The 27,564-nt window shown below is 36.7% G+C and overlaps 1 protein-coding gene across 2 annotated transcripts in view; it reads right to left on the reverse strand.

Annotated features, from left to right (window-relative positions):
* The window catches only part of PRKD1 (protein kinase D1), a 332,127-nt gene that overhangs the window by 29,775 nt on the left and 274,788 nt on the right, over nt 1-27,564 (reverse strand). For both annotated transcript variants that reach the window (XM_032343993.1, XM_032343992.1), the window contains 9 exons: nt 27,151-27,361; nt 26,913-26,990; nt 24,560-24,764; nt 22,995-23,118; nt 20,616-20,693; nt 19,068-19,347; nt 17,945-17,997; nt 15,812-15,884; nt 13,015-13,121 (listed from right to left, as the gene is read on the reverse strand). In XM_032343993.1, coding sequence (XP_032199884.1) covers nt 13,015-13,121; nt 15,812-15,884; nt 17,945-17,997; nt 19,068-19,347; nt 20,616-20,693; nt 22,995-23,118; nt 24,560-24,764; nt 26,913-26,990; nt 27,151-27,361 — 1,209 coding nt within the window. The remainder of the gene's footprint in view (nt 1-13,014; nt 13,122-15,811; nt 15,885-17,944; nt 17,998-19,067; nt 19,348-20,615; nt 20,694-22,994; nt 23,119-24,559; nt 24,765-26,912; nt 26,991-27,150; nt 27,362-27,564) is intronic.

Consider the following 27,564-nt stretch of genomic DNA (forward strand, 5'->3'; position numbering starts at 1 on the left):
GGTAGGAAGAAACCCATAATTTTCCTGCTACTTGGGTGACTTGTATTTATTTTATATCTAATTCTCAATAAGGAGATATTCATAGTTTCAGCTAATTCTCAAAGGCCACTAGGCAAGAGTCATCAGCAAGAGAGAAGCAAAGGAGCAGCAGCTGAAGGCCACCATCACAACGTTCCTTTTAAATTATCCCTTTTCCTCCATGCCAACCTCTACTCCCTCTGGATACATGAGTTTTGAAAATCAAATTTCTTAGGATTTCATTACTGTCCTGAGGATGAGAAATAATGCAATTAAAATGGACTTTTCAGATAATAAGGGTCACTGCACTTCTGCCTTCTTGTTGTAGTGAAGACTTTTGGACTCCCTTCTCTTTCTCCATTTTTGCTTTAGCTGGGAGCAGGCATGACTACAAGGAAAGTCTCAAGGTGTGGAACATAATTTTAGGAGTACAGTCCTTGGAGACAGACTGCCAGAGTGTATTGGAGCTCTGCATTTCCCAGCTTTTGACTTCCATTTCTTTGTATGTAAAATGGCATAAGAATAATGTGCCTAAATCGGAAATGTGACTAGGACTTAATTAAGATGTATAAAATACTTGAAATGATGCCTGGTACATAGTAAAAGTTAACTGATATTATTATTAGGCAGATTTTCGGTGATTTTAAAAAGATCTGGATCACATTTTTCTCTCTAGTTTGGTACCTGAGAGTTTACAGTAAGTGGCAGCAAAGAAGTTTTCCTTTTGCTTTTCATCTAACAGAGGCTAAGGGAAGTGTGAACTGCCACAAACTTGCACCTTCTAGTGTATCCACCGCCATCCTTCCCCTCACTGTGATCTTAGACCTCAGTGATGGCAGAGATGAATCTGCTCTAAGGTCAACTAACTGAGGGCCTTGTCACCCTAGGTGAAGGCCCTCCTGGCCTCAGGTGAGAATGAGATCACCTGGTTGTTGTGTGAAATGTGTGCCCATTTCATGCTCAGCTGGCAGAAGGTCTACAGTTTAAATGAGCTCCTACTGTAAGTAGTTATCTTTTAGCATTTTTTGCAAACTTCATCTGCAAACTTTTGCAAAGGTACATTCATAATAACCTAGAACAAAATAAAACTAACATGTCAGAGGAATATATGCACACAATATTACTTCAGCCACAAGACCTGATAGAACAATCCATCCTCCTGTATACAGATGTCACTGGCTGACATTTAGATCAATGGGGCCACAATCGACGTAACCCACTGGATTCTCGGAACTCAGAGACCTTCATACAAGTTTTGGTAAGAGTTGTCTGTCTGCTCATACCATCCATCACAACTGGAACGTAATTTGCTTTTGTTGTAGCAGTAGTTAGCACAGATTAATGCCAGTTTCATATAGTAAAATTTTGTGAGAAAAACCGTAAGTTGAAGCCTCTTCATTAACTGCTAAAAACAAGAGATACGCCTGTATCATGCCTGGTTCTCAAAACAGTCAACTTGCAGGTGGCTAGCTTGTAACGAACAGTTGACAACAACATCTTAAAGAGCTTTAAGTCTTAGGGATTCTATTAAGTAACACTGGCCCAAGAAATAAAAAGAAAAGAAAAAGAAAAAGGACCAATTCAATATTTGCACAGCAAGAAAATCAGCTGAGGTCTGATGCATGATTTTGTATTCATGTATACCCATAAGCCCATCCACACATCTCTGAGTCATTCTTCTCTTTATCAAATCTGGAAAAGCTTCAGTCTAGCTTTGGATTCCAGGGTTGCTGCAAACACATGATAAATATAATGAGTCTTCTCCTTTCCCTATAATCGAAGCAGCTAAGGGCGGGGGACGGGGACTGGGAGGGAGTATATATAAAACAATACTTAAAAAAAAACAAAAACCCTTCTGTCATCTTCTCTTATACTGTTTCAAGCTTTTTTTTGACTTCTTATCAGGTAGAAATAGTACAAAGATACGTGATATTTTCCATCCATCACCAAGAATCCTTCAAATTAGAGGTACATGGAAGATTTAAAAAAAACCAAAAAACAAAAAAAATACAACCAAATCTAGATGTTCTAAGTCTGTCTTCTGGACTGATACACTGAGGTTCCACTGAAATTAATGTTTATATGTGGGTGAATTTGATACTGTAATTTTGGGGGGAGAAAGAGTGATTTCTATCAGGAAAACTTGGGACAGGCCGTCAGTAGACAGAATCTTGTCCGTATTCTGGAGCCTACCCCTTGATCCCTAACTAAGTCCAGAATTTCAAGTTGACGAGGTAAAAAAGTGTTGATATTTGAGAGCCAACAACAAAGAATTCAAAGACAGAAAATCAACGACTGATCAATACCTTCAAAAAAAATCAGTGTTAGTAACATTTCACCCATAAAATATGACCCCCCCCTTCTTCCATGCTATTACTCAGTTTGTGTTTTGGGGAAAGGCAAGATTTAAAGTATGGTTGTTAAAATAGAAAAATTGGAATTTGTAAATCTAGATGTGCTTATTGTATATAAAAGCTGAAAAACAGCTCAAATATCTGGATTTTTTTTCCCCAATCTGCTATCAAATGCATAGCAATGGAGACACATCTGGAATACTTTTTTTATTTCCTGTTAATCTATCTGGCTAGAGACATGAATGCATAAATCCCATCTAGTCTTGGTGTTAGATTTAAAGTGTAATTTTTAACAAATCATATCTCTGTAGCCCAGCTTCTATATTTAGATGCCAGCACTCCAGAAAGTATAACATTCTATTATGCCGTTAAATGATCTGTGCAGATACATAATCCTTCTGATGTCTTATATATCAGATAATGGGAAGTGGAGCTAGTATATAGGGTCTACTGGACAGGAATAGAAGATAGACCTTATGTGCAAAAAGGTCAGTTGGTGATATTTCACATTTGTGTAAGCATTCTAAGGCAAAACGTGTTTAATTGGCATATTCTCAAAATTAAATAGGTTCCTAATTATGGGGCTTTTATAAGTGAAAAGACTGTATTCACCTTCAAGACATGGATATCATAGACAGCATTTTCTAAACTGTCTAATGAGGGAAACTTGACTCCCATCCCCTTCCATGAAGAAACTCAAAAGACTAGTGTTCTTCCAAAAATATCATGGGAAACACTGATTTAAAAAGCACTTTATATATTATTTAATTTAGTTAGTTCTCCAAAGCATTCTTGCAAACCAAGTACAGCAAGTCAGATGAACTCCAGCTCCTAATTAAGGAAAGCAAAGTTTAAAATGATTCCACCCCCACCCCCCAAAAAGGAATAGTTTTGACGTGGAACCTGGCTTTCTGACACTAAGTTTTCACTACGACTAACTTCTTACTGAGCAGAATATCTATTTGGAAAAATTTCTAAGTTCCTTTTCCTTTTCCTATAATAAATGTTTGTTTCTTTTTTGTCTCTATTTTAGATACGTAAAAACCTAATCATTGGGCTTCATTTTTTTGGAACATGCAGAAGATAACAAGATTACCTTAGAGCTGCAAAACATGTCTTATTTGAAGAAACAATTTCATGAAAATTCTTCATGCAATAAAATACGAGGAAATATTTGAAGAAATATAATAAACAAACATATTAAATGAATTGACAGAAGTATAAACTAACCTTTCCCTACATACTTAAAGAAAAAATCAAATTTTGCAAATTGTTCTATAGAGAAAGAAAAATTGGCTCCTTCATGATTTTTCTGAAAAAAAAAAAAAAATCACCAGTTTGCAAAATTTTCATTTTCCCACTCACACTTAGCAATACTATTCTCTGCTTTTCTATCATGATCATTTTTTCTCCACCTCCTGATCATCTTTCTAGACTAAGAGAACAAAGCTATTTACTTATAAGATATATATTTCTGGGGCACCTGGGTGGCTCAGTTGGTTAAGTGGCTGCCATTGGCTCAGGTCATGGTGCCAGGGTCCTGGGATCGAGCTCCGCATCAGGCTCCCTGCTTAGCAGAGAACCTGCTTCTCTCTCTCCCTCTGCCTGCTGTTCTGCTTACTTGTGCTCTCTCTCTATCCCTCTGTCAAATAAATAAATAAAATCTTAAAAAGATATGTATATATATATATTTCATCTTGCTCAATGAAGACAAATTGCCATGTTTTTAGACAAATGATAAGGAATTGTTTATTATCTTATCGGCATGCTCTGCAATTCTGTATTCCCTGGGCTTCTTCAAGGTGACATAATTTATTCAATAAATATTTACTAAGGCCCTTCAGGGGCCAGGCATATGTTAAGGTATCTTTCAGCCTGAGTCTAGGCTTTGAGTCAACCATGTTCTTTGTTATGATGAAACAATGTGTTTCAAGGTTCTCTACTTAGGGAATTCACCAGCAAGTTATTGGAACTGGTTTCTAGAAGCTGGACTTTACAACCTAGTGTGGCAATACTAATACTACTTTAGTAAGTATGTAACCTTTCCTATCTGCCAGGCACTGATAAGAGTTTCACAAAATTATCACATCTGAGTCTCACAACATCTCTACGAGGTTTTCCTGAGAAGGAAACTGAGGCTTAGACAGTGCAAGTAACTTATCCAAGCTCCTAAGAACTCTTAAATTAAAAGTCTGAGCTTTGAAACCAGGCATCTGATTCCAGCACTCATGTTCTTTAAATGCTTTACACATCGCTTTAATTTTTTCTGTGGACTCAAATCCATTTAGGACTGGGGTCCTAACAGGGGTGCTTCAGGTGCTATGCCACTTAAGCCTCCTCACTGTGATCTCACAACCCATCTCGGCATATTGTCTGGTTTTCTGAATGCTGCCTCTGGTCAGTCTTCTCAGTGCTCCCTCTGCCTGTTATGACATCCATCTTGACAAGCTGCCTTGATGACTCCTTATTTTCCTGACTGGCAGGACTTCCCATACAGCTCATTCTATTTCTAAACCCATGTACCACCACCACATTGTAGTGGTGGGAAGTTACCAAATCCCCTCTCGATTTTGAGGTTCCTCTGTCTTTAAAGGTATTGCCCTGACATATTCTCTGACTTCTTTTGCACCCAAAGCCCAATTTCCCCCCCCCAGGATCCAGCTTTTGAGACAGCCTGTAACATCTGGAACAATTAACAGCTATTCTACAAACTCTTGCCCCTCATCAAATACCACAATTTTCTAATTAGAGCCTAAAATTTAATGATTCATGCAAAAAGTTTTATAACAAAGGCCCTGAAAGTTTAGTGCAGTATGTTATTTAAGACAATTTTGTCAAACGTTAACCTATTACTTGTAGTGTTTTTACAACTATGCTAGGCATTGTGGAAACTGAACGAGGTGTTGCTGAGACCTTCATATTTTTTATAATCTAATTATGAAATAAGAAGTATTTGATAAGTAGTACTGCTTTATATGAAGACTAGAAACCATACGTAAACAGGAGATATGGAAGAGCGCATAAGACAGTCAGAAAGGATTGATACATCTCAAAGATCAATCAAAGGTGGATAAACAAAGGAAACCAAGATGGGCATCCAGGCTTGGAATTAAAAGCTGACCAATGGCCAGAGGTTAAGAGTATGAAAAGAACAGTGACTTGAAGAGAAATGAAGGACTCAGTTGAACAGGAGTGATAAGGTCCAGCATGATTAATGCACAATGCTAAAAATGGATTTGATGAAATAAGAAAACTAAGCTAGGGAGGGACAGGATGGAACCCACTAAAATCTCATCTGACTATGATCTTCAGGATGGACCAGGGGAAAAGGCAGGGTTAGCAAGATGATGAGAGAGTGGGGTCAGGGGAGTGGGGAACCAAACTATCAGAATATCACCCATTGCAGTAATCAAGTCATGAATTTAAAAGTCTGGTCAAGGGATGCCTGGGTGGGTCAGCTGGTTAAGTGTCTGCCTTCAGCTCAGGTCATGATCCCAGGGTCCTGGGATTGAGTCCCACACTGGGTTCCTTTTTCAGTGAGGAGCCTGCTTCTCCCTCTGCCTGCCACTCCTCCTGCTCTCTCTCTCTCTCTGATAAATAAATAAATAATATCTTAAAAAAAAGAAAAAAAAGTATGGTCTAGACTAGTGCCAACAGAAATGTTAAGGATGAAGCCAAGACAACAACATAGCAAGAAAGAAGAGGAACAGGGGTACTTTGTCACTATCAGCTGAAAATAGCAAATAGTTTCCAACAAGGTTTTTTTTTGCCTTTAGACATTTTTCTCTATAATATGCCATCTCCAGATGCTAATTTGATCATAACATTTTTTCAAAACATTTCAATAATTTACAATTACCCAAGCATAATACAATCCAATCAACTTGGCACAATATCTAAGGTTCTCTATGAACTCACATGAAAGCCATTTCCTGGTCTTACTGCACACTATGTCCCACCACAAGCAGTCTCCTAACCAAGTAGGCATACTCTTGGGGAACAGAAAGATTTCTATGAAATATGTGAGCAGAGCATAGTTTTAGGAAAATCCGTTTTGTTTATATAGTTTCAAGAAAATCTGTTTTGTTTATATCTGTACCTTACTGCCTGGAACATGGTGGGCACTCAATAACATATGAGGAATGAATGAACGAATCAGACCAGTCTACAAATAACTGCTAATACAGAGCTGAAAATATCTGTGTAGTTCTCAAATTCTCCATCCCCATGTTTCCTTTCATAATAATTTTTCTTACTTTCTACGGATGCTTCTTACTCCAAATATTACTAGAGTGCCTTGTCATGGGGAGAAAAAGTAGAGAGAAAATTTGAAATACTGTGCCAGTCTGAAATGAATGATTCTAACATGGAAATCATTTCATCTGTAACTTAGTTTCTAATTCACGCTTTCATCAAAATTAGAGATTTAATAGATTTATTAGCAGAGAGAGGGCTGAAATGAGTTTCTGAAGATAAATGACTGTTTTTGTTTGTTTGGACTTTTAACTTGGCTCCTATTGTTTTTAAAAAAGAAAGAAAATGGTTGCTGAATTCTAATTCAAACAAGTAATATTCACACGCCAATTTATGAACTAAATTAAAAAAAATCAATCTCAATAGTGTATTTTCAGTAACATTGTATTTTTATGTTTAATAAGTATAGATAAAATTTTCTGGATAAAGTTTTTATTAATAATTGTAATGATAACTGAACTCAAAAGAATGTTTTAAACACTTATTAAAGTGTTATAATCAAGAAATTTAAAATATATACTTTTTTTACTGTAAATAATTAGGAAAGGGGACAAATAAAAGGCTTTCAAGTATAAAAACACATTACATTAGAACACAATTTTGCGGGAAATGTGTAATATATTCAAAGAAAACAAGGAATATTGTGAATCATATTGTTAAAGAAGAGCCCATTCATATATTTTCTTAAATGGCTGGTTAAGTATATCAAATGTCTACGACAATTAGATTCAAATGCACACTTGGAAAGGAGTGATATAATGGCTTTATTTTAAAATATCAGTATTTTTAATATAGTACAAAATTAAAACTCTTTAAGTGAGAAAATAGTTCTAGTTGTCATCTTAAAAATATACAACCCAGGTACAAGGTACAAAGTTTTTCAGAATTCTTTTTGAAGAAAAAATGCAGATAATGTTTGAAAGCTACTCTTCTAAAATGATCTAATTTTTTTCTACTCATTTTTCATAGAATATTTATTTTACTAAGGTAGCCCCTCAGCCTAATAATTCTTTCCAACATTTCTTTGGTTATCAAAACTCATGAATCTTTCAAGACTTCACCAATGCCATATTTCTCTTAGAACTCAGTCATAATCCATGATTCCTTTCACTATTCTTCCATAACTATCCTGACTTGTAGTTACTTGTACCTGACTGCCCAGATAGATGATAAACGTCTTGAAAGGTTTCATTCATTTTTACATGGCCCAGAGGCTCAGTACATCGCCTTGTATGAATGAAGCAAGAAAGTACTTATTACTTAAAGCAGGTATCGTTGATTGACTTTAGATTTTTATTAATTGAGGAGGAGGGTTCTTGCCTTAGCAATTGGAAGAATGAAAGCAAAACAAAGTTAGGGAGAGAGTATCTTGCAGGGAAAGACATGAGGATTAAGTATTTGGTTTTAGGTTGGCTGGTATGGGGTGAGAATTGCCCAGCAAAGTGGAGAGGTCCTAACGTCAAAACTATGAGACTCAAGCGCCTCCAAGATAAATTAAGGAAACCTGGGAAGGGATGAGGGAAGATGCCTTTAAAGTGGAAGACCTAGGGGCCCCTGGGTGGCTCAGTAGGTTAAGCCACTGCCTTTGGCTCAGGTCATGATCTCAGGGTCCTGGGATCGAGTCCAGCATCTGGCTCTCTGCTCGGCGGGGGTCTGCTTCCTCCTCTCTCTCTGCCTGCCTCTCTGCCTTCTTGCGATCTCTCTCTGTCAAATAAATAAATAAATAAATATATCTTAAAAAAAAAAAAAAAGTGGAAGACCTCACTCTGGGAATGAGTCCCACATTAACACAGGCCAGTTTGTAAAAGAAAGGAGAAGTTCAGGAAGAAGGCTGGAGGAACTAGCAGGGAAGGAGAAAAGGGATCTTGTAAATGCCAGAGGAACAAGCGACCAATGCCTCATGAGGACTGAGATTCGTCAAGTTGGATAAAAACTGAAAAAAGCCAAAGGGTGCTAGGTGGGCAGAAGGAGGAAACAAGGGGATGGCAAAAGGACCTTGCATTTCCTTTAAGAAAGGTGTGGAAACCAAAGACAAGGGAGTGTACGAACAAGAATGGAAAGACGAAGAGAGCGCACACCTAAAGTGTATGGAAGGGAGAACTGGATGCCCCTGTGCAGGGCAGCCTGGACAAATCGAGACCATATTTGATTGTTGCTACTATTTTGCTTTTGAGTGAAGAGGGACTTGAATGGGAAGAGGAGTGCCTCACAACAGAAAAACCGGACTAATAGAGGTAATTTTGGAGGTAAGTGTAAGGGGATCCATTTAGTTTATGGCTTATAAAATTCTTCTGTATTTTTTTCTATATTGTGTATTCTATATTCAGTTCTTTTTAAAATCCAAAATGCGTTCACACATTGTAAACAGAACTGCTCGTGTTGTAATTCTGACCAAACAAGTCTGTGTTAGGAAAGTATATTAGATCTACCAATATTATTTAAAGTTTAAATTTCTAAGTTTTGTAAGATAAAGTTGCCATCTCCTTGTAAAACGTCAGTTTTCTGTGATATCCCTAATCATAAAACAACAATCTTCTTATTCTTACTTTGCTGACATGAATAGAAAAAAAAAAATTCAAATTTGCTACCTTTTTTTAAATCAAGACACAACTTTTAAAATAATAACACAAGTAGGATTCCTTGAGGATTTTATGAAATATTTAACATCTACATTAATTAACATTCTACTGAAACATAATAATAATGAGGTATTTACATCTAATGAAAACAGGCTATTCTAAATGATAAAAGTAAGCTATGCCATAAGATTCACACTTGCCTTAATTTTTCAACTACTCAAAAATATCTGCAGAGCTTAGTTTTGTAATGACTGAATCAGATTTTGGAAAGCCCTGACCTGGGTTATATAGCAAAGAGAAAAGGGACAAAGAAAGAATTCTACTGTTTCACATATTCCTTATTTACACAATTCTGAAGCCCTCCATAAGCAAAGGTACTTTTCTTTTTTTTTCTTTTTCTTTTTTTTTTTTTAAAGATTTTATTTATTTATTTGACAGAGAGAAATCACAAGTAGATGGAGAGGCAGGCAGAGAGAGAGAGAGGGAAGCAGGATCCCTGCCGAGCAGAGAGCCCGATGCGGGACCCGATCCCAGGACCCTGAGATCATGACCTGAGCCGAAGGCAGCGGCTTAAACCACTGAGCCACCCAGGTGCCCCCATAAGCAAAGGTACTTTTCTACAAATAACAGAAACAAATCAAAATTTGACCAGAGGACTAGGAGAGCTTCATGAGCAAGGACTTCTGCCATTAGTCACTTCAGCTCATATGGCCGCCTCTGGAGAACCAGGAGGAAGAGGACAGGGCAGAACTCGTGAAACTCCAGGCACAGCCATAAACTAGGACTCCAGCTTTTGTAAGTAAGAGACCACAAGGCAGAGGATACCAAATGTTTCTAGGAATCACTTTTATATTCAGAGGGACAGATTCTGTTCTCAAGAGTAGTAAAAAAAAAAAAACAAAACCTTGCTCACCATCCAGTTGACTTCAATCATGGTACTTTTGCTGAACATGTAAGTTAGTGAGTCAGAATTCTAACCTCCACTCTCCATCCCTGTTACCACTTTGTGTTTTCAGGTCCTAAAAGATGAATTCTTACTTTTGATAAGAAATAGAAAATGAGGCAATGGAGGGCTTTCAAAGAACTAACCCATTAACCATAGTTAATCCTTCTTAACTAACCAATCAACCAATTAACCATTAGTAGCAAATGCAGACTACACTTCTGCTACCTGGTTGGATACTAGTAGGCCATTTTATGTGACAGGATGGTGTTTCTGTACAATTTTAATTCAACAAATATTTGCTAAACATCTGATATATGCCAGGAACAATTTCTGGTATTTGGGATATATCAGTAAACAAAAGAATGATATCTACCCCCCCCCCCCGAAGTGTATATTCTTGTGAAGTGGCTGGGGGTGGGGAAATACACAACAAATACAATAAATGAAATTCTGTAATAGGGAACAAGGTGATAAGTGCTATAGAAGAAAAAAACAAAGATCAGAGTAGGAGGGATGAGGCGTAGGGATGGGAGAGGGTTTGAGTGAACTGTAGCTTTCAATAAGGTAAGAAGGGTACTTATACAGTATATTTGAGCAAGACTCAAAGGAAGTGAGCTTGAACTTCATTGTCTCTGGATATTGAATTATAATCTTTCCTGAGAGGCTGATAAATCAGACAATGGTTAAAGGGTTAAAACATTTTCTTTCATTAGTTTCAGTTGGGAGATAGGATGAGTCCCCTAATTTTGAGGAACAAATTTTGAAACAATTGGCAACTTTATGACAAAGTATGAACCTCTGAATCCCGTATATGCAGATAATGAAGCCAAACCTTAGTAATTGGAATCACTTAGCTATACCTTCAGTCAGATGTTTGCAACTTATTTTTCTGTTGAATTTTCAATCACGTGTTACGTTGCAAACATCTGACTGAAGGTATAGCCATGTGATTCAAATGAAGACCCATGGCAACGGGCAGCTCTTTCTGTCCATGCTTTCATAAAACCACCTTAAAAAAAAAAAATAAGACCCATGAGAACAAGGATCTTTGTGTCTTGTCCCCACTGTATTCACTAGACCCAGGACAGTGCATAGCTGATGACAGGTACTCAATCAATATGAGTTTGATGAGGAAAGTGAATGGTTAGGGACAGAGGGGATGAGTGATAAGCGAAGACTTTTGAGATTCCAGGCCATAATATGAGAACGGGTCAAACTCTTTACATGCTCAAGGGGCAGAATTTGACTTTTAACCCAAACAAACTTTTTTTTAAGACCATAATGAAAATTTCCCCAAATGTATGTTTCTTGTATCTGAGTTGCTGATTGCACCTATTTTTTTAGAAGAGGAGCTGGGAGACAGTTTAGGCTCAGGCATATCTTATTTTTCTACCTCACTATAGAGTCCTCAGCTGATACCAACTGACAGGCTTGGGAGAGCCAATTACAGGGCTTAGATACAGAGAATTAGACCTCCAACATCTATCCAATCACTCTATGCCACTGCAAAAACAGGTACAATGACAGAGCATGTTAACCAGGAAGCTTCTTTCTCTCACGTCTGGTTAGCAAGAATAAAAGCCTCTGTACATATGCCAGTCTGGAGGTTGGTATGTTGCAAAGGATCTGCCTTCAGGACACCACTTGGGAGTGGAGACTGGGAGAGCAGGGGCCAGGTTTGGCAAGATGTCATTTACTAAGTTTTCAGATGTCATTTACAGCTCAATGTTGCCAAGTTAAGAATTTTCTAAAAAATCTTTTTTGGTAACCGATTAGCAAGCACTACACTATGAATGTATGTAAGTGGCACCTTCAGAGCCTAGTTATCATCTTTCCCAGGAAAACAGAGAACACTGTGGTAGCTCTCTGTGTTGCACAGTTGTCCAAAAGCACAAAAACACCGTCTTTAGAAATTCTGAGTCCCAGAAAATTCTGTGTTATTTTTCTATGTATAACAGGCATTATTTTTGGTTGTCTGTACACATGAGCTCCTTTGGGGCAGAAATTGCATCTTTCTCCATTTTTTATTGTATGAAACTCAATAAATGGCAGTTCAATGAAACAATAAGTGAAGAAATCCAATCTGTTTTGCTTTGTTGGCCATGTTCAAATGTAAATTACTCAATAAAGCTATGAATTAAAAATTATGACCAGCTTGCACAACAAGTAGAGAATTACGGTGGTTATATAAAATATGGGCATTTATCAATGGTCTAATTGTCTAGACTGAATAGCTAGGTCAACTACATTGAGCAAACAGTAGCTCAATTTCCTTTCAGTCTGTGGAAAAAGTTTTAATGGTTACAAAAATTATATATACCGCATACTAACCTTGACTAGCATATTCTGGCTTGAAAAGGGGATTACTGTTAATGAAAGGAGTTAAGTAACATGCTCAGTATTAAGGGAAAGGCTTACAGTGAGAGACAAAAAGGACATTAATAATACCAAGACGATCTGATTCTCAGGCATACACTACTCATTTACCTGATATGCTGACAGTTACATACTGAATTCATGTAATTATCACAGCATAAAGGAGGGATGTTTATGAAGGCAAGGTCATTTATAATGTAAAACAAAATGGTCTCAGCATGCCCCCCATGAGCAAATGCTGAAACATTACCAATTTAATGAGCATTAATAATATATTAAAACCCAGAATTAAGTACATAGAAAAGAACAACTCCTGCCCAGACTTCGGAGAGATACTACCCAGGCAATAGTTTGATGCTCGAGCTGCCTTTCCAGTTATTTTAAAGTGTACCCCAAAAATCTACACCACAGATATCTGGAGAACTTCTTTGTTCTGTGCAAGTTGAGGGAGTGTTTTAGAGACTCCAAATGAAAAACAAAGAAGTACCTGTAAAATTGCAACCTCATTACGAAGCTGGCTTTCTTGTTTGGTTGGAAATCTTAATTTGTCAATGATTTTAATAGCTACATCTCTTCCTGTTTTACGATGCTTTCCTTTAAAATAGAAAGGGAAAGATATAAGCATAATGTTATTAAATATCACCTATATTAAAGAACACCAGAATTTACAAGGACAATTTTGGGAAATACAAAAATGTTTCATTGAATACATTAGGATTTCTAACGAGCAATGACTTATATCCATCAAGATTTCATTTCTTAGCTCTATTATTCTAAATCAAATATGTACTATAAAATTAGCCACAGTTTAGAACACAAAAGTGGGACATTAAAAGCTATACATATCAACAGCCTGATATTTTCTCACAAAAATATATGTTTTAGAAACAGGATATCAAGCTACTTAATACACACAATCTTATACCTCCAGCAAAATGCTCTCCTTAAGAAATTATAATTTTAAAGTCCTGATAAACTAATGCATGTCGTAAAGGAAAGAATAAAAGTTCTTGGCTCTCACTTACTAGCTTGGTGACCCTGAGTTTTAGGTTCCTCATCTTCAGTGGAGGGGTTGTTGTGACCTTTAGGTGAGTTAAGATACTTGAGAGCACTCAGTGCCCAGATAATAATAGAAACTCAAAAAACCTTCATCATCATCACTGTCATCACAAAGACAGGTCTTTTAGATAAATTACAACCCACTGAAGCCTCACAACAAACCTCCAGGGAATCTATAAGGCACCCTCAAGCTCTTGACTCCTATACTACTACACTGTATTAGTATAAAATATAGCAGTGTTGGGGCGCCTGGGTGGTTCAGTTGGTTAAGAGAATGCCTTTGGCTCAGGTCATGATCCTGGAATCCTGGGATTGAGTCCCGCATTGGGATTGAGTCCCACATCAGTGTCCCTGCTCTCTCTCTGTTTCTCTCTCTCAAATAAATAAATAAAATCTTTAGAATATAGTAGTGTTAAATAAGTATGGAAATGACCTAATTACTCAAGTTTTTTTCATATACAAACTAACCTGAAATTCCATTATATCAACCATTTATTGTAAATCTAATTTCCCCCTATTCTCCACTCTCACTCTTCCTTCTGACTCCTTCCAGACTCTTGCTGACTTCCCTCTGACTCCTCTTTCCTTTACTACCAAATTGTCCTGTTTTCCCATTCTCTACTTCCTCAACATCGCTTACTCTTTGACGCACTGCATGCCATCTCTATTCCTACTCAGTCATTTTATTTTACTGTCTTCAAGGATCAGAGCTTCTTGCCTCCACTCCTCTGTCGTGATATAGAGTACTTGACCTCTCTTTTGACGGCAGTTCTCATCTGCTTCATCCCTTACCTGTCTGGTCTTCACTTTTAAGTTTCCTTGTGGAGGCCTTTTGCTGGGCCTGCTCCTTCAGTATTGGGTATTACAAATTATCTTGCACCTGCTGGTCCCTCTGACCTCATTTCTCACCCCTACATGATGTGCAGTTATGTATATTTACTACGTTCTTTTTTTTTAAGATTTTATTTGTCAGAGAGAGCATGAGAACACAAGCAGGGGGAGCAGCAGCAGGCAGAGGGAGCAGCAGGCTCCCTGCTGAGCAGAGAGCCTGACGTGGGGCTTGATCCCAGGACCCTGGGATCATGACCTGAGCCGAAGGTAGACGCTTAACCAACTGAGCCACCCAGGTGTCCCTATTTACTATGTTCTGTATATCACATGACTTTTTTTCTTTTTTTTTGCAAGCAGTGATTACACTGTACAGCACTGTTACACCGATATGCATTAACAAAAACCACAGTGTCTGCCGACTCATTGGTGGGTTTTCCATAAAAAATATCATTTCAGCATTTTATAAGAATCAAAATTATTTTTTATTTTTTTATTTCTTTAATGTGAACTCCATACCCAGTGTGGGTCTCAGAGTCACTACCCCAAGATCAAGAGTTGCATGTTCAACTGACTGGGCCAGTCAGCGCAGATCACTTTTTAGAACAGAATATAACTTAATCAGTTTTTAACTAAAAAAGCACATATTATACTAACAGAAATAATAATGAGTGAGACACTGTGATTATTTCAGAAACCTCCCACCTCACAAAAAAGATAATTTTTTAACTGGTTATACCCAAGAACTGAAAATTGAGGGGTCAGTTTATAGTAGAGATAAAGCATAAATATTAAATGTTTCTTAAAGACTTGAAAAATATAACTGAACTGGCTAGAATCTGTAATAGCAGAGGGTTAATAATAATTTCACCAGATAGCCTGACAATAAGGAAAAGGGTAAAAATCTAGTATTTCATTTCAAAAATTTAAAAAATGACAAGCTTAATGAAATACATTCTCATGGATATTAGAATTAAAAGATTATTCCTCTAGTTATGTGAATCTATTTCTGTAGAGTTCTGATTAAATATGCTAAAAGAAAATGGAACTAATTTCTTTATGAATTATGACTTCCTTGCTTCTCAATATTTTGTCTAAATAAGCCAATATTTAATCAGTATTATGTGTAGACTTTGTCAATAGTTAAGCAAAAGAAGTTTTTTAGGAGTAGAAAAACTTCTCTTACAAGACAGAAATACCGAGTTTTTCAGATAGTGACTATCTCAAGAGAAATTTCTGAAAAGGTAAAACATGGAAAGATATACATACAAAAATATATATACACAGGTCTTGTCTTTTTTTTCTTGGAGATATTACTGTTAAATACAAGTAGCTTAATACTTAAATACAAGTAGCTAAAATTCCAAGTTAATAAAAATACTAGTGAACTAACCTACCTCCATAAACAATCCCAAATTGTCCAGAACCCAGTACTTCATCAGGAAAAATCTGATATACTGTGCTGATGTCCTACAGGTGCAAGTCCAATGAAAAATAAAGATGAAGTGGAACAAAATATTAGCCCTGATAAATTACATAATTCTATTTTATATATTACTAATGTTACTAGATATCTTAAGGTAAACGATAAGATTGTAAATGCTAGATGAAATGTATAGCTTCACTACAGAAATCAAAGCACATTCTTCAATTAATTAAATAGTGTAATGTTTTTGCAGACTATTTGGTTCTTAAGCAGCAGAGGTTTTGTAATGTTCAGTCAAATGTTTTCGTGCAGAGAAAAAGACTTGAAACTATACTAGGCTATTTACTCTAAGTATTCAAAAAAGGATTTGCTAGTGGGGATGGTTATTTAGAAATTTCAAGTGAAATAATCATAGGTCCCTGTCACATGTCTGTGTGAGTCCTGATTCCAATCACTTCACTCTTTATGGCTAGGATGGTAGGATACTTCTTTATCAACCATTCATCCCCAGGTGGATTAAATGCAAGGGGCTGAATCACTGTGAGTTGGAGACACCACAAAGGAATGGCAATCCACTGTGATACTCTTGTCCGTGAGGTAGCTATTTTTACTATATTTTACTACTCTTGGAGGCCAAAGGATCCAAATGTCTAGTCTTTTCTCTTTGAAATAATAATTGCTAAAGAAAGCATTAGGTTTTAACGTCTCACAGCCTCTGATTTGATGATTACACTCATGAAAACACAAATAATACTTTTCACTTTATATATTCCTATTTTATCATACTGAATTTTCTGCCCATCCCCCACTCTTAGTCTTTGTCCTTTCAGAAAGTCCTTTAACATCAAATCCTACGCTCTTCATCTCCTACCCACTTTTATCTTTTCCTTTGTTCCTCTTCCTATAAAACAACTCCCAACTGTCTCTATTTTGTTACCCTTTCAGAATAACCAGGGGGTGAATTTAAGGTTGTCTAGAGATAAGAAAACAAATTAATACTGATCAGTATTTTGAGTACCAGCTGTTCCATATGAAAAATCATATGGCTCAATGGCCCACTCCAAATTTTGAGTGGATTAACAGTGGTTCAACAGGATGGAATGACCTGACAGGTATCTAGAATTTACCAGGAGGCTTACAGATTAACCTTCATTTCCCAAAGTCTTCTCTGGCTGAGCAAGAGCAACAGGAATGCAACTGTTTACAAATATATTTCAAGATTAACAGTATAAGACCACAACTAACCTTCACCACGAGGTTTTCCTAATTCTCTTCAATTTGGCTTTGGTTTTCGGTTTACTTTATGCCATTAGCAAAGGATGCAAAGCTATAACTAGTGATGAATAGCTTCATGGATTTTAGTCTTCAAAAAGTAAACCCACATCAGGGAAAGTAAGTCTATAAATGTTTTGCTTTTGGTCATAGGTATAGCAGGGAAAATAGAGCGAAAGGTCTGAGTCAAAGGAAAGGATAGGAAAGGCTCTATTATATTTTGGCTCCCTGCCATGACAAAATATAATACGTTATTTCATGTCTATAATTTTCCAAAAACTGAGTTGAAAGGATGGAGTTATGGGGCACAGCCGACTAGGGTGTTGGAATATGGACCCATAAAATCTGATGATTTATGCAGTTTTTGGAGGTCTTGATATGCACGAGTGACTCTAAAAGAATTTGCAACTCCTTGTCATAAGACAGTACTCCCAAGTAGCAATCGAAGAGCGAGAATAAGGGTATATTTAAGTTACTTGTGCAGCTTAAAGAATTAATTTTGTTTGGTATTGTGTTATATCAACCATTAAAATTCTAATACTGAGGTGGGCAAATGTGGGAAAAATCAGTCACTGCATTATAATTGTTTATCCGAGATGAATAATAGGTATTTAGCTCTCCATACTACATGACATAGAAAATCACTTAAAAAATCTACATAATGTAATGTTTCTAAAATCTTATGAAGAAAAATTTCCTAATAGACCCTACTTTACTTTCTAGAAAATATGAAAATTAAAATGTTAAATAAATAAACATGTATGTTAGGATACTCTTATTTTCCAATAAAGAATCACATTGCCAAGTTTTATATAAGTAGGTACACACTCACCACATTTTCTTGAATCTGGCAATTTGATACCGAAATACTCACAGAAATATCTCCTGGAAATATATGTTAAAAAATACACAAAAGAAGTAAGAGAAGTAACAGCAAAGCGACCAGATAGATGTTTACTAATCAAGTTGCAGGGCTATTTTTAAATCACAGCAATTAAATGTTTATAGGAAAATGTTCATTGGAACCTTTCTTTCCTTTTATAATTACAGATTTACTCTGTGCTTGTCTTTGAAAAATAATATTTTGTCAGCTTAGAGTCTGGAGTCCTGAAGCTTTGGGTTAAATTTTGACTACTGCTTCACAACTCTGGTAAAGCTGAGACAACTTAATCTCTCTAGGGCCTGATTTCCTCACCTGTAACACAGGCAAAATCATTAATGTCCACCTGCCAGGGTTGTTTTAGGTATTAAAATAAAGACCTCACATAAAATGTTTAGCACCCAAATAAACATATATAACTTATTAATACATATATTGGTTTATACATCAATTAAAAAGTTATAATCATTCACCAAATAACTTACTGAGATATGAAAAACAGGTTTTCCCCCCCATAGGCTTCATTATTAAGAGCCATTATGAAATATAAAAATTAAACATTTTTACATAGATATTCCTTTAAAATACCTTTTTAAAAGTCATCCTCAACACTTGATTATGGTTGCATTTTGGTAAAATCTGTCTCATTCTACTAATTTACTAACAGAGATTTCTTCCTAGGATACAATTATCAAGTATTTTCAAGTACTCTGCACAGAGTACCATGTTGAGGGTTTTGAGGGAACATGTTAACTCAGATTTACAAAGAACAAGACTGGCATTCCAGATCAAACACAAGCCGACTAGATTACTTGTTCTCTTACGACCAATAGCTCTAGGTTTCTGCTGTCGTCTAATATATAGGGTTTACTTGAATTTGTTCAATGTTCAAACATGAATTTGTTAAACTGTTCATATAAAATAAAGAAAACAATAACCTAGGATAATTTAATGAAATACCTTAGTAGGGGGGGCAGCTTCTACATAAGAAACCCTATGTTCCCCAATAAACTAAGTCAGCCCCAAAGAGCCTCTCTTCAACTGTCCTCCAGACATGAAACTAGAGCAGACTCACTGTGCGAGTTGGTTCCCGAACCTACAGTCGAGCCCTTGGGAATGACGGGCATGAGGGCATGCTGGATCGCCATCTCCCACATCCTGGCCACATCCGCACCAACGCCACTGGTGAGGACGCTGCTATTTGGTGGTGGACTGGAAGAATTGACCACGTTTTCTCCCACATAATACACTACATTGGCTGTAGTGATCTCAAAACAATGAGGATTGGCCCCATTAGGAATTAAATCTGAAGGTTTTGCCGGTTCCAGCGATAAAATTTCTGATAAAGGAATTTCCTGTGGATGAAAGAGTGTACTAACTGCAGTTTATCAAAAGCCTATAAACGTTCAAATAAAATTCATGCTAGGCACATGTGACAAATGACATAACAAATAGCCATTGTTCATATAAAACAGTTTTATTAAACACAGAATACTGTTAAGCAAATTTCAAAAATACCTTTACTAGGGGAAACTTTATCATCTCCTCTTGCCAGAAAAATTCAAGGGCCTTTTTTACTATTCATGTGGCAAGAAAAAGTACAAATAGGAATGATGACTTTGAACCTGCATTAAGATCTACGAATACAAATGATTAATTTTTATAACTTTGAGATAGAATCAAAACACTTTTGACATGCATTTGGATATGCATGGCTGTTGCTAAGCTTTAACTATCCTTTTAGGCCCTGAAAATGAATCATATAATTTGATTCAATAGATGCTAATATAATAATATAGCCAAATGAATGGTTTGAGTGAGGTAGACCACAGAGACTGGTTTTAAAAGCAACTGCTTTTAAAAGACAATTTTGTTAATAAAAAAAATTAATCACCACATTGTCTACCCAGAGGTATGGAGTGACTAAGAAATAATAACTTTTAAAGTAAAGTTTTTCATTTAAAATTTAATGAGGTTTCCTTTTCCTGTTAGAGCTGTGTAGACACTGTGAGTCACGTCAGCTATGGCTGAGGCTGCATTAATTGTGAGGGAGTGAGTATATACTGTTTTCACTATGAACTTCTTTTGGAACCATGTTTTACTGGGTGATACATTATGTGACATCTGTATTATTTCACATAGAGAGACAAAATGGAAATTGCAGCCAAATTTTTCTCTAAAGGAAAGTATTCCTTATGCATATTGGCAATGCATGGAGATATCATACAATGTTTCTTAACCCCCTGTGGAATGTGCTGCAAGACTACAGATGAACAAAAAAACTGGATGTAGTCGATTTCAAGAATTTTCTTGTAGCTAATCTGCTGGACCTTGAGTATTCTAGTTAAGATACACATATCTAACAAACTCTATTAAACTTCCTCTTCTCCACCACCATTCTGTGGAGCCAGAAGCACTCCTCAGGGAAATTTGAAATTCACAGATGACTAACTTCGGGTCACAACTGGATTCCCCCCAAAGTACATAAACTACATGAAAAAAAATGTGTAACAAGCACAAAACAGTCACATCTGTTAGACGTATTTTGTATTCCTAACATCCTACATTCCCAAAAAGACAAGAGGAAGCAGGAGACGTCAGTTAAGGCACGAACCATCCTTACCTTGTAGTACCTACTTCCAGTGTCATTCTGAAAGAGGGTAATACATTTGCTATCCAATCTCCAATAGTGCCGTTTCCGCTGAAACAGAAGTGAGATTTAGGATCTTTTAAAATTTTTTTAAATACCCAGGATTAAAAAAACACCCAAGAATGATAAAACCAAAACATTTTCCCAATGGAGACATAAGATCTGATGGTGGGAAGCTCACAGGCTCTAGACCAGGAAGACTCACACTGAATTTTAGACTCCAGAAGATGACTATTTAGCAACTGTGTGGTTATGTTTCTGCTTCCACTTCTACATCAGAGTTAGGAGTAATAAATGAAGTAATATATTTGTACTCAGTGTAGTGCCTGGCACTTAATGCATGCATAGTAAATATTTCTGGTTTCTTTCTTTCTTTCTTTCTTTTTTTAAAGAATTTATTTATTTATTTGACAGAAATCACAAGGAGGCAGAGAGAGGGAGAAGCAGGCTCCCTGCTGAGCAGAGAGCCTGATGCGGGACTCGATCCCAGAACCCTGAGATCATGACCTGAGCTGAAGGCAGAGGCTTAAACCTCTGAGCCATCCAGGCTCCCCCCAGTATTTCTGGTTCCTTAAAGACGTATTTATTTTAGAGAGAACAAGCATGCAGAGGTAGGGACAGAGAGAAACTGATGGAGAATGAAGAGCCCAAGGAGCTTGATCTCCTGACCCTGAGATCACCTAAGCCAAAACTCAGAATAGGATGCTTAACCTACTACTCCACTCAGGTACCTTTCTATTTTAAAATATTTCTATTTCTATATATTCTAATATTTCTATTTAAAATATTTCTATTTTAGGGGCGCCTGGGTGGCTCAGTGGGTTAAAGTCTCTGCCTTCAGCTCAGGTCATGATACCAGGGTCCTGGGATTGAGCCCTGCATTGGGTTCTCTGCTCAACAGGGAGCCTGCTTCCCTTCTCTCTCTCTCTCTCTCTCTCTCTCTGCCTGCCTCTCTGCCTATTTGTGATCTCTGTCAAATAAATAAAAATAAAATCTTTTAAAAAATAAATAAAATATTTCTATTTTAAAATTTATTTGACTGCGTGAAGAACTAAAGGTAAACTTGTAGTTCTTAATATAATAAAAAAAGGTTAGATATAAAAGATGTAAAATTTATGTATACTCGTTATTTCAGAACATAGGGAATACCATGTTTATCTAGTCAAATATTCTGGCCTTCATTAGAAATGGAAGAATTCTGAATTTTACAGAAGAACTAAAAAATATTTCATTGGATGTCGAGTCTGACTCTATGACATCAACATAACAAAGTCAGGGAAAGGCATCAAGCTCTATGTTCTCTTAAGTCCACTACAGATCTAAACTTCCATGATCTGATGATGAGGTTCTTTCAGTCTAGGGATATGCTCCATAATTTTAGGGTGTGTGTGTATGTGTGTGTGTGTGTCTGTGTCTGTATGTTTATGTATATTCATCTTTTTAGAATAGGAAGCCCTAGCAGTATTCTTGGTCTCAACCACAACTAATCTTAGACTGGTCAAATATATTAGATATGTTTTAAATACCGTATGTATGCCATGTCTAGGAAGAACTAGAAGATGATATTCAATTGGATCCTATAGTAAGTCATATAAATCTCTCTTCAGCAGAGAACACTGTTATTATAGATAGAGTAATTATGTTATGGGTGTCTATCTATCTAAAGAAATGTTGGTGATCCTATAGATAGGAGGCGAGGAGGAAAACAATACCAGTAACTGAGAAAGATGCTTATCACCAAATGTCAGTAAATTCAAAAAAATGATGATTTTTTTTCTCTCTTACACATATGCACAATCTTATTCATCACCTATTAGAAAAATCTGGAGTAGTGAACACCCCAGACTACATTTTAAAATTTAAAATATATGTCTTTTATCAGATAAAATACAGGATTACTGTATTCCCAAATAGGTCAGTTTTTAAGTGAACACTTAGGGATTTAAAAGTATATTAACAGTTATCGTTGTTTTTTCTCTCCCTAAAATGTAGTAGTTTTTTTTTTTTAAATTCTGAATCACAAAGGAGCATTCTGAAAGCACATGCTGTCATTTCCATGACTGCTATAAAATGACAGGCAGACATTCAAGTTGTTTGGAGATCATCTCAAGTAACAAAGGTAAATGACTTTGTTTCTCTGAGATTGCTGTCTACAATTTCCTCTAACTCAGTTGCTTGCTTAACTACATCTGACACCTAGAGACTGTTAATGTGTTCTACCTGATCCTCCACCATGCCTAAACACAGCTTTGCTCCTGGTAACTCAAGTCTCCTGTGGTCTTGACAAGGCATTAGCAATTCTTCTAATGAAAGCTAGGGAGCCACGAGTCAGCTGTGGGCTGCAGATCTTACCAGGGTGTCCTTGCTGGTGTAGTGGACCATCCACCCTTCTTTCAATACTGTGCTGCTTTTCCTCTTTGTGTGTTTGACAGACTGCACGACTCTCATGAGCGGGATATTGTTGCTTGTTGATGGACTTGCAAAGTCAAAATATTTTGGGAGAGAAATGTTTTTAGATACAGATCCTTTCCTGCATAAAACCTTATTTCAGCTATTTCAGAGTGAAAGTCAAAAAACATTCAGATCCCATTTTTGGTGAAATGCATTGTCAGAATACCACGGTTCAGAATCTGGATTACTTTAAGTGACAGGCACTTCACATGTACTCTTTAAAAATCCCAAGGGAGGATAATAACCACCTTAGTTTTTAGGTTGAACCACATGGTGTTCAGTTTGCAGGGAAACACCAGATAGATTACCGTCTTAGTGTACTGAGACCACGGTATTTGGAATACACATAAAAAGTTTATTTGCTTATTATCACAGACTACAGGCAAAATATTAATCATGTGCATAATATCACAGAACATGAATTTGAGTCTGGATAGTTTCATAAAAAGTAGAATCTGCTATTTAAACTCTCTTAAATAACTATTGTTCATAGAATTATGCTGATCCTTTATCTCTTTGCTTTTCCCTTCTGTCTCTTCCTATTTTCTTCCTCAACCACGGTGCATATATGCAAGCACCTTCTCCAATATTCCCCCACTTGGAAACTCCAGAAATGTATGCCTTCAAGAGACAGTTCTGTCATAAGACTAATATTTTTCAGTATATTTCTTATGCCATTAAATGGAAAAACTCCAACTACTTTATTGCTCCGCCCATGAACAATTTCAGTTTGCCAATAAATATGGCATTTGTAAAATGGACACCAAAGCCTGAATACATTTTATAACATAAATCAGAGGCTGGGAACTTTTTTTGCAAAGGGCCAGGTGTAAACATTTTTAAGTTCTGCAGAAGACTTAACTCTGCCACTGAGGTGCACAAGCAGCCACAGACAATATGAATGGTCATGGCTATGTTTCAATAAAACTTTACTATGAAGCAGGCAGCAGCCTCATTGGCCATAGTGTACTGATCCCTGATATCAAAAATGGGGTTCATCTAGTAATCAAGAAGGATAGATGATTAAATCCCAAGTATAAAATTTCACATACTTCTGAAATAAAATACAGAACAGTGAGATGTAGACATAAGTGATATTTGTATAAGGGGCCAGCTATAAGATAGATAATGTCCACTGAGGTTAGCCCCTGATCTTTGCAGGTCCACACAATGAGATATGAATCATCATTAATTTAGCAGTAAACCTGTGGCTGGCGAATATGAATAACTCTCACATGCAAAAGAAAAGAGATCACAGAAAGAGGCAGCTAGGAAAGGATGCAAACCTATACCTCTCTAGGGCCATCCAGACCTCCTAACTCCACTGGCTTTCCTCTACAGTTTATAGCACATTCATAAACAAATCAAGCACACACTTTAAATTTCTTCTCCAACAGATAAAAATAGCAAAGACTCTTAAAGAGGAAATTCCCCTGCTGGAGTGAGACCAGGAGTGCAGCTCCCACCTGATGGTTCTGTTGGAGTCCTCTGGGTCCGGGTCTGGGTCCTGCATTTCCCCACTGTCATTCTGGCACTCTGCCATCACCACCTCAGCATCTTGAACCATTGCCTCTTCCATGTCATCCATGAGCCCACTGTTCCTTTCACTGTCATTGTCATCACTCCCTTCTTCCATGACCACATCAGACTCTGCCCCAGGGCTAAGCAAATCTAAAAAATTGTTTGCATCCATGAAGATAAGCCTGGAATCCTAGAGTCAGGGCTTAAGAGGGTTAGGCAATCCCACAATATATCAATTGGAAGCCCTAAAAAATACTTCTTTCAAGAATTTATCTTTCCTTTTTAAAAAAATTTTAGTTCATAAATATCTGAAGTTATCAGAGGATGAACAGATAATTTTACAACCAGATGTTTCTTTTTCATGCCCCTAAACCTAAAAACATGAAAAGACATGGACAGCCATGGTAGGAAGCCAAGTGCGGGATAGAAGCAAAGTTCTAGGAAGCAAAGCGATATCAGGAATGAGTGAGGAGGAAACTGGTCTATTTCAGTAGCATAGCTTTGGTGGGAAAAAAGGGATACATGGGAAGATGAGGGAAACTTTCACATGTAAGAAAAGTCAGGGTCATTGATTCTTGCTATTCCAGTAACTTTTTAAGTCACAGATTCCAATATATCAAATTGGTCACATAAGTAGCAGTTTTTAAATACTTAAGATATTTGATATTTTAAGTAATATTGAATCCTGTCATCAAGCATTTGGTGGTAATGTAATAAATTATAATTGCTGTTGGCCCTTGAACAACATGGACTTGAACCATGTGGGTCCACTTATACAAATATTTTCTTCAATCAATACAGTACTGTAAGTGTATATTTTCTTACTTACAATTTAAATAACTCTTTTCTCTAGCTTACTTTATTGTCAGAATATATTATAGAATACCTGTAAATACAAAATGTGTGTTAATCATCTATGTTACTAATAGGCTTCTGGTCAATAGTCGGCTGTTAACAGTCAATTTTTTGGGACCCAAAAGCTAACAATCAGATTTTCAGCTGCCTGGAGGGGAGGTACTGGGTAGCTAAGCCCAAGCCCCAAGTTGTTCAAGTGTTGACTGTACTTACTAATGCAGAGTCCTTATTTTAAAACTGGAAAATGGACCAGAGACTGCAGCCTGCTAAGTCTGAGAAATTCACATTTTTACCAAATTTTTCTGTGTGGGAAAATGCAATTTCAAAGTAATCAACAATATAAAAAACTGCACTGTTTCCCCTTAGTTCCAGTTATCAAGAACATACTGACATTTCCTGGTCTGAACAAAGTCAATTCCACATGCCACAGAAAGTAGGAAAACTGCCAAGTTTTCCATTTTGGGAGCTAATCCATGAATCTCCAAGGCAGGAACTGGTAAAGAAATGCTTTCCTTGAGAGATTTCCCCTCTTCTTCTAGGTACATATTTCTTCTAGAGAAGAAAGTTCTAGAGTAAAGATAACCCTTTATTCTTCAGAGTTTTAGCAATAAAAATATTTGTTTCTCTGGCCTTCTGTCCACCATTTTTTTTTTTCCCTCAGAGGAATCACAAAACTGGTATTAAACTGAAGGTATAAAGCAGTCTACCGTCTATAGATAAAGTTAGCCTGGGGTACTAAATCAAATATTTTGCTAAAGACTCTATTAGGAATACTACTTGGGAAGAAAACATCAATTTTTCCTTTAGGACATTGTATTTTTCTTAGGAGTCCTTCAGTGTTAATTTTTATAGTTGAGTTTTCCCAAAAGAATATTCCCAAGTATAAAAAACAATATATATTTTTAATTGACTGAATTAAAGTTCTTTTTGTTATATTGAGGATTCAAATTAATAAGCATACATATAATGGAATTAACTGGGTAGAAGAAGGAAATGAGTGATTATTTCTTGATGGGTCGGTCTCTGATTCTTCCCTCCCTTGACAGGAAAGATAGATTAATCTTTATCCCAGTGCTTGGAATGAGAAGGATGGAGAAAAAGAGACCAAGAGCTATAACTTGCAGGCATTCCAACATTTTCTACATTTCTGAACAAACTAGGAAAGGAGTATTAAGAAGAAAGCTGAGAAAGAAATTCTGGACATCCAAGACTTCAGTACTGGCTGTGCACTGCATAAAAATCATGCAAAGCTCTTTGATTTCAGTCAAAACTCAATGATGAGCCCTTTTCTAATGTAAAATAGAAAAAACTGAGCCCATAATTTACTTTGGGCTGGGTCACATGTATATGAACAGGAAAAAAAAAAAAAATCCTGCCAAGTCATTAGGGACACACTCTTGAACAGGGCAGAAGCACAGATGTGACGGTTGATCTTTTGCTTACCTCCATTAATGGTCACTTCACCAAGGCAGTTGTTGGGCACTTTGGAGGCACAACGTTTGTGACAGTTGAATCTGCAATCTGATTGTAATGATGTAGAAGGAAACAAAAACCAAGCACTTGTCAGAAGGAGAAGTTGTGGACTAAGTAAAAGAACAGTGACTCCAAATGGATGAGGACTACTTTCTAGATCAACGTGTGGCTGGAGACAAATGTCCAGGGGGGACAAGATCCTTCTCACCTTTGCACTGAAGGCCCTGCCGAAAGAGGCCCCTGAGCAGCTTCTTGCAGTACTGGCACACGGTGGGCCGGGTGTATGAGTGGATGACGAACGTGTGTGGCACTTTCACCTTAGACATCAAAATCTTGTCGAGCTGAATTGGTCGTCCAATGTATGACTGAGAATTTGACCTCTTCTCCCGACCAATAAAGGACTCAGATGGTGACTTTTGCTATTTTTGCAATACAATAAAGGATAATAAGATGTAAGAGGTGACCTGATTTATATATACATATAAACATACAGATATATATATATATATATATCTGTATATTTTTTTAATTGTTTTGTTTTACTGCTTAGTGATGGTCCATAAGGAAATGAATGAAATAAACTAAAGCCGTGTTTCTGTTATTTAATATAATTTAATACCCC

The sequence above is a fragment of the Mustela erminea genome, chromosome 5, assembly GCF_009829155.1.
Source record: "Mustela erminea isolate mMusErm1 chromosome 5, mMusErm1.Pri, whole genome shotgun sequence".
Lineage (NCBI taxonomy): Eukaryota > Metazoa > Chordata > Mammalia > Carnivora > Mustelidae > Mustela > Mustela erminea.